The sequence below is a fragment of the Lutjanus erythropterus genome, chromosome 8, assembly GCF_056507025.1.
Source record: "Lutjanus erythropterus isolate fLutEry1 chromosome 8, fLutEry1.hap2, whole genome shotgun sequence".
NCBI classification, from domain to species: Eukaryota; Metazoa; Chordata; class Actinopteri; order Lutjaniformes; family Lutjanidae; genus Lutjanus; species Lutjanus erythropterus.
In genome coordinates, this window is record NC_139324.1 from 27,427,142 (window position 1) to 27,442,415 (window position 15,274).

The following is a 15,274-nucleotide window of genomic DNA, read 5'->3' on the forward strand; positions in this document are numbered from 1 at the left end:
GCTGGATTGGGCGATGGTTTCTGGTTGTGCCCCTGTGTGCTTTAATTTGTATTTCTGCTGAGGGAAGTTTATTTGAGGACATTTAACTAATTGTTGTAATTTCGAGCGCTCATGTGGCTACACCTGTTTCTCTCAAAGGGGGGCTGGAGGAAACTATGAGTGCAAGGATGTTAGACTTTATTTCTGTGGTGCTGAAGCTGCACATTGTTGTATTATTGTAGATCAGAGGAAGCTCATTTAATAGGAAAAAGTGGGTACAAGTGTGAAGATTTTCTCAAGATGAAGGATATCTTCCTTTTCTTGCAGATATTTTTTTGTTGTCAGATTTATTCTGCTTCCTTGTAAGAATACAAATATCAAGATAAATAGTATTTATCCTTTGTTATTTTTGTTATGGCTGGCTTTAAATAACAATGTCTGTGTCTCATCTGCCGTTTCTTTTATTACTTGCACTTTAAGGTTGCCAGGTCATTGTTTACTTTGGTGGCAGGTAAATACAGACCACAGCAAGGAAATAGAATTGATATACATTTAAGTGCACTGTGAAATAAACTGCTTGACAATAAGTATTTATTGCTGTTGGAAGCCGATAAGCTATAAAACAGGGGGAGATGGTGAAATTGCTTGGACCTGTCAGTATAGAGACACATCTTGTGGATGTCTTCAGTTAGACGACTGTCAAGACAGATGATTCAAATGTTAATAGAAAGCAGACAGCTGCTGACAACACAGTCAAGCCTCTGATAAAGATTAACTATGCTTTCAATACACACTTTTCAACCAACAGTTCTATGTAAGATTGATCCTACTGCAGCTCATCAGCCTGCATCGATAGTATCGACAGCTAAATTTGGAAGTACAGGTCAGCTTGCCAGCTTACAGTGTCAACTTTCATTTCCAGGGGCTGCATGTGCTATTTTGAGCGCGGGGAGTGCACGCAAAGTGCAGTCGACTGGTTTCATTTGAGGACTTAGCTTAGCTCGTTTTCTGTCAATGAATGTGCTGTGTTTTCTCATGAGTTTGTGAGCTGTTGTGGAAGTCAGCAAAACCTTAACCGTGGGAAATGGCTCCAAAGAAGGTGCACTCCATGAGGAATGGCTCCATTCAATAATTGGCATGTATTGTAGATTATGTAACGACAAGTGCTCCTCGTTCTGACTGTAGACATTTCCACATTATCTTTGTCAGGGAAAGGGAGATGATGCACCAAAGCCGCCACCACTGATTGGAAGGTTTGGCACCTCATTGAAAATTGGAGTTGTTGGCCTGCCCAATGTTGGGTAAGTAAAGGCTTTTTATTTGCATAGATAGAGTCGCCTTCTCACCATTCACTCTGCAGGCACCATGTGCTCTGTCCACATCTGAACTATGTCTGCCCTCCATGATACCATAAATATAAACGCATGTAAGGCAGGATGTAAGTCGAGTACAGTAGAATGCATGACCAAATAGTAGAAAATAAATTTATGGAAACATTATGAATTTATATATACAAACAACTTAAAACTTCAGTTACATTTTTACACTTTGTGCATGCCACACTGTAATGATCAGTTCACCCCAAATCAAAAATACATATTTCTCATCTTAAATGTAGTGGCATTTATCTATTTAAATAGTTTTGGTGCAAGTTGCAGAGTTTTGGAGATATCGGCTGCACAGATGTTTGCCTTCTCTTGCAAATAATTGGACTAGGGGGCACCCAGCATGTGGTGATCAAAGTGCCAAAAAAAATTACATTTGAAAAATTCGACACCAATTTCACTTTTCAGAAATCTTGACCTGGTTACTCAAGATAATCTACAGGCCCTGTTGTGAGCAATTTAATGTCAGAACTACTTTTTCTTGTGGAAAGAAAGTAGATCTGGTAGATTCTATTGCAGAAAGAAAATAATTTCTACATGAAACTGCTCACAACAAGATTTTCAAATTTATTTTTATGGTGCTGTGAGCGCCATTTAGTTCCATTACTATACATCGGAGAGAAGGCAGACATCTCTATGGCTGATATCTCCAAATCTCAGAGAAATTTTGGGGTGAACTATCCCTTTAAAACAAGCAAAATGTAATGGGATGTGCTGGATGTTAGCCAGAAAACCCCCCAAAATTCTGCTCCTTAGCTGAGAGTTCGTGGAAAATATTTGAGCGTTCCTTAACAACCTGAGGAGTGTTCCTAAGGGTGTTAAGTGTCCGGAACATGTGTTCCCCCACTAGCTAAGGATCAAATCCCACGAGAGCTTTTCATCCCTGCGTTTTAACTTTCTCTGTGTCTAAATAAAAGTGTGTGAGCTGGCCAAACTTTTACGAAATGCTTCAAATGTTACTTATTTTTATGGTGATAAGTGTTCTAGTTGGGGGTAAACCTTCAAAGAGTGCTGGTCATTTTACATCATATACTAAATATTCTGTATGATGTATCCTTGTATCTATGAATGTGGGTTTTATTATTACAGCATTGTGATTTCAATTACAGAAAACAAGCAAAGTTATAAAATGTAATATTTCCACATAAAAATATCTCAAAATTCTGCACCTATGTTATATATTTTGTTCAACTGTGTACATCAAACCCAAAGAAATCTGTAATTCGGTGGGTTTTCTAGCAGCTGATAGTTGCTCTAACTTCTGGGAAAACATGGGGTATGTCAGAGAGTGAGGAAATACATCAGCAATTGTGACTAAACATAACCTCACCCGTGAAGATGATTTCTGTCTGAGTCATGTCGTATAGATTTTCATCAGCTATAGTTGTTGTTAAACAATGAAGAAAGCAACTCCTATGACCCCACGCTACTTTACAGTGTCACCAGGTTCAGCTTACATCTTGTGCGTTTAATAATATTAATTCTATGTGATGTCTTATTGATCAGCATGTCATGATCCATCTACTTTAGAATAAAGCTATATGACAGCAAGCAGAAATTAACCTTCTAGACTACTATGAATGCACAGCAGAGTGTTAAACGAATGAAAACCATGAACGAATCCTGTTTTTGTCCTGTCTCATTTTTAAATACCCGCTTATTACTAATCATGTCATGCACTGACTGGTCAAAGGTCAGTGTACATCCAGACAGCTCTCCAGTCAAAAACAAGGAGAACACAACCCTTGTCCATCAAGGCAGTTTAAGGGCCGGTGTCTAATGTCAAACCGGTTCTTTGCATTTCAACAAAGAACCGACTCTTAGACGAGGAAAACTGGTTCCAGAGTAGCACCAACACTCTGCTGGTATAGAACCGAGAACTAGTTACGTCAGGGACTAGGGAGGCAGGATTACTGTGAGCAACAACGTTGTGACCACAGATGCAGCATGAGATGGATACAACGGGGTATGACAGAAACGTCAAACAAATAAATAAATTAGGAAACTGACACAGGAGTACAGTGATATATGTTAACATTTTATAACTGGCCACCGTCAGTCCAACAACCAGTGACTGCCGATACTTTTGGTTGCTGATACTTTTCTCACAGGTTTATTTGTGTGTTAGGGTTTGGCAGTTGGACGAATATAACAGCCATTGACAACTGATCCTCCAGCAGTAGTTTTTTTGGTTGATTTCTGTGCTTTTATTCAGCTAATTTAACGTCCGTGTAAAAAGAATTTAGAGTTTTTCATCTAAGCACATTATCCATGTTAGAACATAGCTGCTGAAAACGACTGAAAGGCTGAGAACTATGTTGTGCTGAAACTGTTGTTCACGACTTTGGTGTTCAGGATTTTTTGGGCGGACCTGAAATATGGCTCAGTGCCAGAGCCACGGTCTCCCAACACTTTATAAGCCCTGTGAATCAACCAGTAACAACACTGATTTTAGGACCTAACTTTATATACTTGACATTTTTTTAATGATTAAACGTTGGCTGGGTGGTTAATAACATGTTTCTGTGGTGTGGTTGCTTTACTCTGACTTAAATTGTCTGCAGAGTGAAAGCCGCTGCTCAGAGCACATCCACTGAGCTGAAGAACGAGTGAGAGAAAACTGTCTGTAGAGACACAATATAAATAACATTTCACACCTAATACAGTGAGTAAAGGGTTTATTTCAACCAAATCAGGTTGGCGATTGTTGGAACAGTTCAGTAACAGGACTAAGATGCTGGGAGAACATCTCCCAGCTAAGAGGAAGAGGTCCAACAAACAAAATACACTCACAAAATGTCAAGAAAGGAAATAGTTTTTCACCTGTTTTCCTTATTAAGCAGAAAAAAATATAGCCATCCACCCTCTGAGTCCCAGTTTTTACTGAAGTATGATGAGCTTCAATTTCCTTGTGAACTAATTGTAAAACATTTCATTCAAACTAGACAGAAAAACAAAATAAAACTCACCAAAACTGCCTTGGTTAGTCTTTTCACTGTTATAACAATCACCAACCCTAGTTTGGCTAAAATAAAATCTTAATTCTCTGTGTTAGATGTGAAAATGTCCTGACACTACAGGCTGCTTTCTTCTCACTTCTTCTTCAGCTCAGTGGGTGTGTTCAGTGCTGCGAACTGAGAGTCTGTCTCCTGGAGTCAGACTATTAAATTACCAAAATAAAATGAAAAATATTGCACAAAAAACAACCAACGACTTTCACTACAATACATGGAAGACATTTTTGAGGAAACTGAATGAAAATCCGTTGTCTGTTTTAACCACAACTCTCTGCTTTGCACTGTGTCACTCAGACTCTTTTACTTTGCTTGTAGGAATTTAACATGGCCATTTGCCCGTAATTGTTTGAAACATCTCCTCGTCTGCCAGGTACAACCAGTGCCTCTGGTGTTTTAGGGAAAATAATTATGTAGGAGATTATTTAGTCAAGCAATTTTTCTAAATTTTCATCGTTATCATTAAAGTACTCCCTTCATTGAGCTCATCTCGTCCTTTTAAACAAGAAGAGTTTTGGTGTTTTGCAACTATGACATAACCTTTTGTAGCCAAACTCTTTAGCACCATGAGCTAAAGGAATCAAACCCCAATGATATTACTGTATAGGTTTCAATTTTTTCAATTTTTTTTTACAGGGATAGTTTGAAGCGGTGTGTAGTCAGTGTATTACCAGCAGTAGATAACAGTCAGCGCACGTCCAGTTTATCTTGCCATCAGACAGTCTTTTCTGACAGGAAACAGCCGTTATATAAGCCAAATATTGTTCTCTCTAAAGTCACCAGACTGCCTTGGCAAAAACAGCCATTTTACATCACAAAACACTGGAGCTGCTGGTCTACTGCTGCCTCATTTGATTTGTTTGTTTGTGTTATTGTGTGACGTTGGTGTTTTAAAGGGTTAGTTTGGATTCCCCAAAGTCTCACAATCACATAAACAAACAAACTAATCAAGGCAGCGGTAGACCAGAAACCTCCGTGTTCTCTGAGGTAAAATTGCTGTTTTTGACAAAGGAGTTTGGTTGCCTTGGAGAGAGCAACATTTGGCTTGTATAATAGCAGTTTCCCATCAGAAAAGGCTGACAGACAGCAAGGCAAAGCAATGAAAATATTGTAAATAAAGTATAAATGCAAACTGATATAGATTTTGTTTAGGATGGGCCTTTTTTAAAGTATCTAAAATAGATTTTGCTGCTGACCCTGTCCACAGCAGTGCATTGCTTAGCTTGTGGGTGGAACTATTCCTATGAGGTGCAGGATGCATATATAATGTTGTAATGCTGTTGTGATGTTAGCGGTTAGTGAGTCTTGTAAGATATGAATATATGAATGAAGTTCACACTGATCTAAAAGAGAGATTAAAGGGATGATACCTTAGAGATAAATCCCTAAAGGCATAGATGTATGACATGGAGAGTATGTAAAAGTCTGTTTGGGGGTGTTTTCAAATTCTTGTTAGTCTACAAAAGGATGCATTTACTGAGAATAAGACACACGTGATTGTCTGAATGATGATTGTGCATCAATGAACATTTCTCTGACATATGAACCCATTTTATGACAAATGAAGAGTCTCACAGTTACTCAGTCTGTGAGAGATTTTTATTGGGAAGGTGGACGTCTTGACAAGAATTGGTGCTACATGGCTGCGGTGTGTGTTAGAGGCTGACACGCTGTCTGCATGTCAGACCTGCTCAGACAAATCCACCTTGTCAGCACCTTACCGAGACCTTCAGGTACATCTGTGACAGAACGTAATCACAGGGCAGACCCTACAGACTTTCCTGTAGGCCCCTCTGAGCCACAGTGATCGGTTATCTTCTGCTCAGCTGACAGGTTCTCATCTTTTTGCAGCCCCTCAAACAATTTTTTTTGAGCCGTTTTGAACCAATCTGTTGTTTTCAAGCAGCCCAGAAAGTTTTGTAAGACCCAACAACTGCAGGTTTTGAAGGCACAGAGAGGCCCATGATGTGGAGACATTTATCCAGTTACTGTACTGAATCAAGTTGAAGCCACAGATACTGCAGACAAACTGAGGGTATTTTTTTCACAGAACTCATTTAATTGTATATTTAGATACTGGATATGATAATGGAGAGAATAAAAACTGTGTAGACTCAGTGAAAGATCGCGCTTCTTCACATGTAAGGTGTCTGATAATGTTTTTCTAGATTTTGGAGCTTCTTGCACAAACATCCAACTCTAGTGTCCAGTGTTTTCATTTCTTACCCCAGTGAAAAACCACAATTTCTTCCTGGTGTTAGAAGAAGAACTCGTTGAGGTTGTGGCCTGCCATACCACATTTGTGTCAAAGAACAACTCGTCAACCCTCCTATGGTTTCTTCATGAATGATCCATGTTTGGATGCCAGCCTGCTGTTAGCTGGGCGTAACTGACCATTCTTCACACACACACGGGAAACTTGAGAGTGTGATTCAGCCAACCTTGCAGCTATTTCTACACTTACACCATAGCACATGTTCTATTTACTGCCATTCTCTCTGCTCAAAGGCACGAAAAAGTCTTGTCTTGTCCTTTTAACCCCTTATTGGGATATTCTGGTTTCTGTTTATACACATTGGTCTAAATCTTTAAAGTTATTCTTAAAATGATAGTTTGGATTATCTGAGGTGGGGTTGTATGAGATTGTGATCAGCATACCTCCAATTAGAAGAAACAGAGAGGAACACCAGCATGGAAGCTAAGCAATGTATTGCTGTGGATAGGGTCAGCAACAAAAGATATTTTAGCCACTTACAAAAGGTCCACCTAAAGAGATCTGTATCATTTTAAGTGTGTTTTACATTTACAACATCTTCACTGCTTTACTTTGTATCACAGTCTTTTCTGACATGAAACAGTCATTATATAAGCTAAATAGTGTTTCCTTTAAACCAGCCAAACTCCATAGGCGAAATCAGTAATTTTACCTTGCAGAACATGGTAATTGTTGGTCCACCGCTGCCTCGACCTGTTAGTTTGTTTGTGTTATTCCGTGACTTCTGTGTTTTAAAAGGATAGTTTAGACTCACAGAAGGAAACACAGACGTCACACAATAACACAAACAAACTAAGAGAGAGAGGCCGTGAAGACAAGCAACTCTCATGTTCTGTGGGGTAAAATTACTGATTTCTCTCATGGAGTTTGGTTGGTTTGGTGAGAGGGATATTTGGCTTATTTAACGGCAGTTTACCATCAGAAAAGGCTGTCTGACAGAAAAGTAAAGCTGTGAAAATGTTCTAAATATAGCATACACTTAAACTGATATTGCTTTTCTTTTAGTTGGACCTTTTTTTAAGTGGCTAAAGTACATTTTGTTGCTGACCCTGTCCACAGCAGTAAATTACTTAGCTTTTGTGCTGTTGCTACTCCAAATTTGGGGCATGCTGACCAACATCTACTGTAGCTAATACACTGACTATTGATAAGTACTTCATACAACCCACTTCAAATTTCCCTTTAAATTTCTCCTCTGGGTCACCCAGACTGAAAGGAATTAATGGGTACCTGCCTTTTGCCAAGTGTATCAGCTCAGTCTGCCTTGCGAAATTGGCTCGTCATGTCTCTGTGTATATGTAGCAGACATAAATTAAGAAGCCACTCCGAACAATTAATCTTTAGATAATTACTTCTTGTATCTGGTGAATCTCTATTAACTTAAAGGTCCCAAAAGCCCAATTTAATATGCTTAATGAGTTAATATTCCTGTATTTGCCCACATTTATATATAAATATTAGCTAGCCTACATTTTAAGTTTTCATTTGTTCAGAGTCGGTAGAGAGTGAGAAACAATCTAACAGTGTAATTATGAAACCGAATTAAGCAGCTTGCATGAGGATAACCAAGACGATTGATATTAACAAACCATTTAACCAGTAAAACAGAGAACCAAGAATCTTCTCGTATGAACTGTTGTAGTAACACAAATATCAACCATAACAAGAGTCATGTAAGTTGACGGTGTGTAGTCGACCCTGCACTTTGACCACCAGTGAAAAATGTGTGATTAGGGATTGATTTGCAAAACCACACATTTCCTCATCTTTCTCCTCTTCCACCTCAAAGGGACAATCCACCCCTAAATCAAGTATTATTTCTCTTACCTGTAGTGATATTTATCAATCTAGATAGTTTTGTGTTGAGTTTCAGAGTTTTGGTGATACTGGCTGTAGAGATGTCTGCCTCGTCTTGAATATAAATGGTTGTTTGATGAGGAACTACTTTCTTTCTATGGTCGAAAGAAAGTAGTTCCACCATGAAACTGCTCACAACAAGCTCTGTGGATTATCTTGAGGATCCGGGTCATGGTTTCTGGAAAGAGACATGGCTGTTGAGTTTTTCAAATGTATTTTTTGATGCTTTGAGCACCACAAGCCGAGTGCCATTTAGTCCCATTGTATCCATAAGAATGCAGATGCCCCTACAGCTGATATCTCCAAAATTCCTGGGGTTGACTGTCCTTTTAACTTTGTATTTAGCCCTTTATTTACCACAGGAAAAGCCCTTCACACAACTGTCTAGTAGGACGCTGGACAGATTTTTATTTTCAGCCACAACTATTTATTATTAACCACCATCTGTAACTGTAGAGTTAATGAATTGTTGTGTGGTGAAAAATCGGCATTAAGAAGAGTATGTAATTCTTCCATGTAATAATACTCCATTAGCCCTGCAATTACAAATATTAGAGAGAGGATGATACATGTTTAGTTTTTGGATGAGATACACTGCAGCTTCTTCCAGGTCAAAGAATAGCAGGCTGCGTTAGTGAAATATACACCAAACAAAGGGTTCCTTCACTTGTATTTTGAAATCAATAATGTATTTGTCATAATACGAGTATTATCAAACGATATATTTGCAAAGACATCACTGTCAGGTGGACACGTTGTCATTATTAGTGACTTTTTAATAAATCAATGCTATATCTCGCTGTTAGTTTTACACATCATTAAACAATGCAATGTATTATAAAATGCTACCAACTTTAATTCAAGTAAGATCCAAGATTTATATGAAGAGCTGAGTATTATAATTTGTGATGTGTAATTTCTAAATCTTGTAATAAAATTGGAAATTAAATTACAGCTTGTTTGTGAACTTTTGCTCACTTGGATTCTTAAGTGCAAAAAAAAGCAGCTGTTCAGTTTATCACCAGCCTTTCAACAAATATTAAAATATTTTACAGACTTTAAACATTATAGATGTTCAACTTTAAGAATCAACGATGCAGGTTAGCGTTAGCTTTTGAACAGACCGCGGTCACACACACACACGATTTCCTCAGAAATGTCCTTCCCTAGTTTTAACAGTAACTTTACCATGGGTGGATTAAAATGGATCGAAATGGGAGCGAAACAAAACAAGGCTTTGAGAGCTGCTCCCCATCTCTCATTACATGATGCCAGCCACTATTTAAGGAAATGCGTTTGAATTTAACTCTGCCAATTGGTGACACAATAGAAACTGGTCTGCAACCCATTTTGGGTCCCGACTGTAAGAAAAAAGTTTGCAGTACCCACCAGGGGAAAATGCACCAAAGTCTGGCTGCAAACTTGTCAATCCACATAACGTTTCCCACTAATGAAAAACATTACAATTAAGGCATTTATTAAGGGATTTGCTGTGTAACTGTTTATTTTATTAAGAAGATTTTTACACCTGATCCTGGTTGTATCATTACTGGGGACTGTCTTTCTTTTTCTTCTCCCAAGGTGACCCAAGAATAGCCTTCAAGTATGTTAGAGAAACAGTTCAGCTTTATATAAGGAATTAATGCCTGCTCTTTAGCAATCTTGAGCAATTTCATGCCTATAGGACTTAGCAAACAATCATTTCAAAGTGAAGCACCAAGTGAGGGGATAAAGATGGAAAGTCCTGGATTATAGTTAACTGCCGTGCCATTATTACTCTTAGACACTTGCCATTGTCTGTAGATTTTGAAGTATACTTGAGCTTCTTGTGCCATAGAAAATAAATCTCTCACTGATCACAACATGGGGCAGCATTTGGCTGATCCCGTTCAACAGCTGAGATCTATCAGAGAATGTAATTTGCCCCTCGATCCCATGTACAATTGATCTATTATGGGATTATCTGACCTTGTAATTGGGCATATAGTATTTTTGATTTAAGTGCTCAAATATTCAGTCTATTAGAATAACCCTTTTCCTTCTTGTGCACGAAAAAAGCAAGTCTTGCATAATTTACTGAAGTGTTTCAGGATCATACTATCGCACCATCAGGCTCTGCACACCAGCACTTTTCGATGGATTGGCCTCACTGCTGTTTTTATTTTCAGGAAGTCAACCTTTTTCAACGTGCTGACAAAGAGTCAGGCTGCGGCTGAAAATTTCCCCTTCTGCACCATTGACCCAAATGAAAGCAGAGTGCCCATTCCAGATGAACGCTATGATTTCCTCTGCCAATTCCACAAACCTGCCAGGTATGGGGTCTCATCGTTCACCTATTATTCACACTTCAGATCTGTAGTCTCTGTCGGTCTTCTTGCCATTGGTATGAGAAAACATATAACAATGTTGTTGACATGTAGCTGCCAGTTCTGTATGATGCATGATTGCTGCTCTACTCCGAGGTTTTCAGTTAAGGGAAAAGCTGAAGCATCTGAACCTCCAACACCTGGTTATCATACACATTTACAGAGGCTGTTCAAGCAGGTAGAATTCAGATTTGCTCTGCTATACTGACAAATTACTAGCGACATATCCCTCTTTTGACTGACAAGAATTGTTATGTTGAATACCTCAGAGAACATGGATTTTAGTCACAAGAACTGAGTTCTCTTTTTTCAAAGAATCTCACTAGTACACTTGTATTCAGTTCTGTTCTACGTTTTCTGCAAATGTTGTATACTTTAACTGAAAGCTACTACAAGGAATTTTCATACTGTGTTGATTTTGGAGGGCCCTGTGGACAAAAATGGTAGTGTTTCCTCCTCCATAACCTCAAAATATAACAGGATAGGAAATACTTGGTAGCAGAATCAATTCATTGTTAGCTTTTGGTCTTTTCATGAATTTCTTTTTCTTTCTTTTTTTTTCTCACAAGAATTGTATAGGAAATCTGTAGAGAATTGGCTTCATGTCAGGGTCCTGCTTTTTCGCACGAATGATCTGCTCACTGTACACTATGTCACTTATTACACAGATGCTCACTTTAAAAAAATCAATAGTTTGTCACAATCAATTTAAAAATGATTTTATTGCTCCTTGAGTCTATGATCTGAACTGTGTCCATAGCAACAGAAATAACAGGCCGTGGGATGCCATGATTGCATTAATGCCCTTCCTAAGCCCCACCCCTTTGTTCTGTGCTCCAATACCAGTTGAGCAAGCTTGCTATCCCAGTAGAACCTCTGGCAAACTTTCTAATCTAATCTAATCTAATCTAATCTAATCTAATCTAAGCATTATCTTGCTAGTTAGCTATGTTTTGCACTGTTGCAAAACTCTAACTAGCTAGCCAATCATTAGCTAGTAGTGTTTTGCTCTGGCTAGTGTTTCACTCTAGCTAACTAGCTAGCTAGGCTACAACAGTCGATAGCTTCCTAGTTATATATGATAGCTATTGTTAGCAAAATGCTATAGTTAGTTAAGTAGCTAGCAGTTTGCTAACATTAGCTAATTTAAGATGTCACTATACTTTTACAGGTTCTTTTTTCTTTTTTGAAATTTTCTTAAATTTTTTTTAAATTCTCAACATAGGTGAGCTGCGGCCATAGCCGTGCAGGACACAGGAAAGGAGAAAGTTGACAGAGGTTCCAAAAGGGGCGGGACTTAGGGAGAGTCAGTTGACCAGTCAGAGTCAAGTACTCATCACAGCTGTGTGATAAATAGAAATAGCCAATCATCTCGCTGATGGTCTCGTTTGCTTATGTGGGTTATATAGAGCCATCAGCGTTGTACTGAAACTGTTTTATAACCAGTTAAAAACTACTACTAGTATGTTTAAACACAAGCAAAACAGATCCCACTGCTAGAAAGAAATTAATACATAAAAATGAAAAAATTTGTTCCAGAAAATGCAATTTTTCAGCTCTGAAATATACCCTGTGCCTACCCTACCTACATTTTAAGGGCTGTCGATATGCTATATAATTCTTACTGTAAGAAAATCCCATGAAAAGGCCAAAACCAACAATGAATTGATCCCTCTTCCTGTGATGTATCTTATTCGTTTGTGTCACAGACTTCTATTGTTGTTTCCAAAACACATAAATGAGTCACATAATTAGACAGGGTGACATGTTCCTTAATTGCCATGAACATGGACATTGTAGTCTATTTTGAGTCCGTCCCACATACACCGTTCCAATGCTGTAAATTCTAGGGTTTTATGCTCGGTGGAAATAGTCCACAACAAAAGCTCCCGTTTGAGTAACATCACAGTGCCCAGCTGTTTTACCAAGCCTTTCTAGAAAATTACACCGTTTAAAATTTTACATCTTCAGTCAGAACTAATGGGCTTGAAGAGTATTGAGAGATCAACAATAGCACACTATTATTTATTTATTAATTTTTATGGGATTTATTTACAATAAAAAATATTGAATAACATTGGCCTTATCTTTTAAGGTGTCCACATTGTGTTAAGACTTCTTTAGTGATTTCCGTGTGTCGATTAAACTCTACAGCATTTTTTGAGGCTATAATTTGAGGTAATTTTGTATTAGCATATCTACTATTTTGTCCACCACTTCAAATATATACTATTTGGGGAAGCAATCTGTTCAAAACACCTTACAATCTAATGCAATCAACGACAACATCACAAACTAACAGTCTCAAAAAGTCATTGTGACTGCATCCCAGTGCCCACGCTACCATAGTATTTAGTATGCCAGAAAAAGATTTAGCATGTCAGGTGTTCTATGTCAAAAATACTAGGATGTCCTATACTGCATCCTGCTGCATTTTTCACTTAGTAGGCCAACATGCTTTTCTAGCTATTCTGACCCACAGTCCTCTGAAAAGTTTCACAAGCTTCTTACAAGAACTGTTATATCTGACTGCAGTACCATGTGAGCAGTTTCTGTTTTTTATCATAATAATACTGATAATGTTTCAAGTCTTAAATGGTCGACTTTTGTTCCTTTTACTTCCTGGGTTGCAGCAAAGTCCCAGCATTCCTTAATGTGGTTGACATTGCTGGCCTGGTGAAAGGTGCTCATGCTGGTCAAGGCCTGGGAAATGCCTTCCTGTCCCATATCAGCGCCTGTGACGGCATCTTCCACATGACACGTGAGTCAAACCTCAAGTTTGTTTTTTTTTTTGAAGGGATATTTGTTTTTTTTTTGTTTTTTTGCTCCAAAATGTAAAAAAAAATGTGCAACAGTTTGTACATGCACAGCTGCCACACACCACATGAGAACAGATGCAAAACCAGGACACTCAGGAATATGTTTTTGGTAAAGAACATTTTACCTACATACATGGTCAAGAAGACTGGGACATTACAGTGCAATGTAAATGCATGCTTGCGACCAACCAAGCAGTTTTCCTCCTTAGATTACTTCACGTCTAATTTGAAGAAGCACATAGAGGCAACTTCAAGACTCTGTGAGATTGTAAAGCCAGACAGAGACAGAGTGATCCTGACAAATAGGTTCAGCAAGACAATTTAGAAGCATTTCAAAATGAATCCAAAGTATTTAGAATACGTTATTTAAAGGAACAGTTCTCCCAAAAATAAAAAAAATACATACTTTTCATCTGGCCTGTTGTGCTATTTATCCATTTAGATAGTTTTGGCGTGAGTTGCAGAGTTTTGGCAAAATCACCACAGAGATGTCTCTCATTTCTCAGTTATAATAAGACTAAATGTCACTTGGCTTGTGACACCAAAAGGGACAAAACCATACGTTTGAATACTCAACAGCAACGTCTCTCTCCAGACATAATAACCTGATTACCCAAAAATAATCACTGTTGTGAGTAGTCTCACGTAGGAACTACTTTCTTCCTACAGTAGAATCTGCCAGAATATCTGTGGATTAGCTCGTCATAATTTCTGCTGTCGAGTTTTTCCAAATGTATTTTTGGCACATTGAACACCACTAGCCCAGTGCCATTTAGTCCTGTTATATTTGTGAGGAGTACACAGATATTTCTGCAGTAAATATCTCCAAAACAGTTTAGACGGATAAATAGCTACGATTGCTTCTACAGGTAAGTAAAGAATTAATATATTTTATTTTATGGTGAACTGTCCCTTTAATACTGACTGGAGTGGGGCTTTAAACTTAAAAATACAGCCCTGTCTTATATATTTCATACTGTAGCTGAAACAGCAGCATTGGCAACACCAAACAGCTCCAATACCAGCTTTTTGAAAGCAAAGGCATTTGTTGTGCTGAAGCCTTGCTAGTCGGGCATCTTGTGTGGTGGCTGCCAAGATCAACACAACAGTCAGGATTGATGAAGTCAAACCAAACCTCACATTCCTACTGGGAGGCTCCCAAAATGAGATTCACAGAAGTGGGAAGTGAAAGGGTCTGCGTCTGGTTTAGGCTTCACACAATCAGTAGCATATTCTGAGGTTTGGAAACAGTACAGAAGAAGCACCACATGGTACTGTAATGTGATTCCTAATGCCACTTTTGATTAAGTTTGGGTAAAGTGGAGGTAAGTAAGTTATTAATAAACCTATTACGCGGGTGAAGGTTTCCTTTTTGTTTTTACACCCAGGATATTTCTAACAATAACAGTGGGAACCATGATAAAACATCTGGAATGACTCCAGACTCTGCGTTCTGTTACTTTGTGAATGTGCAGATGTGATTATCTCAGCAGATTATTGCCAGTCTGTCCCTCAGTGAGTCAGGCTTCACTTTCCAGGTCTCCCTTTGTCTCAAGTTTTTCTGTGTCTCTGACACGCT

The 15,274-nt window shown here is 38.4% G+C and overlaps 1 protein-coding gene across 1 annotated transcript in view; it reads left to right on the top strand.

Moving 5' to 3' along the window:
- Positions 1-903: 903 nt before the first annotated feature.
- LOC146322967 (obg-like ATPase 1) overlaps positions 904-15,274 on the top strand; it is a 74,013-nt gene continuing 59,642 nt past the window's right edge. The window contains exons 1-4 of the mRNA XM_084725133.1: positions 904-1,078; positions 1,189-1,280; positions 10,679-10,822; positions 13,510-13,637. Coding sequence (XP_084581259.1) covers positions 1,064-1,078; positions 1,189-1,280; positions 10,679-10,822; positions 13,510-13,637 — 379 coding nt within the window. The 5' untranslated portion in view covers positions 904-1,063. The remainder of the gene's footprint in view (positions 1,079-1,188; positions 1,281-10,678; positions 10,823-13,509; positions 13,638-15,274) is intronic.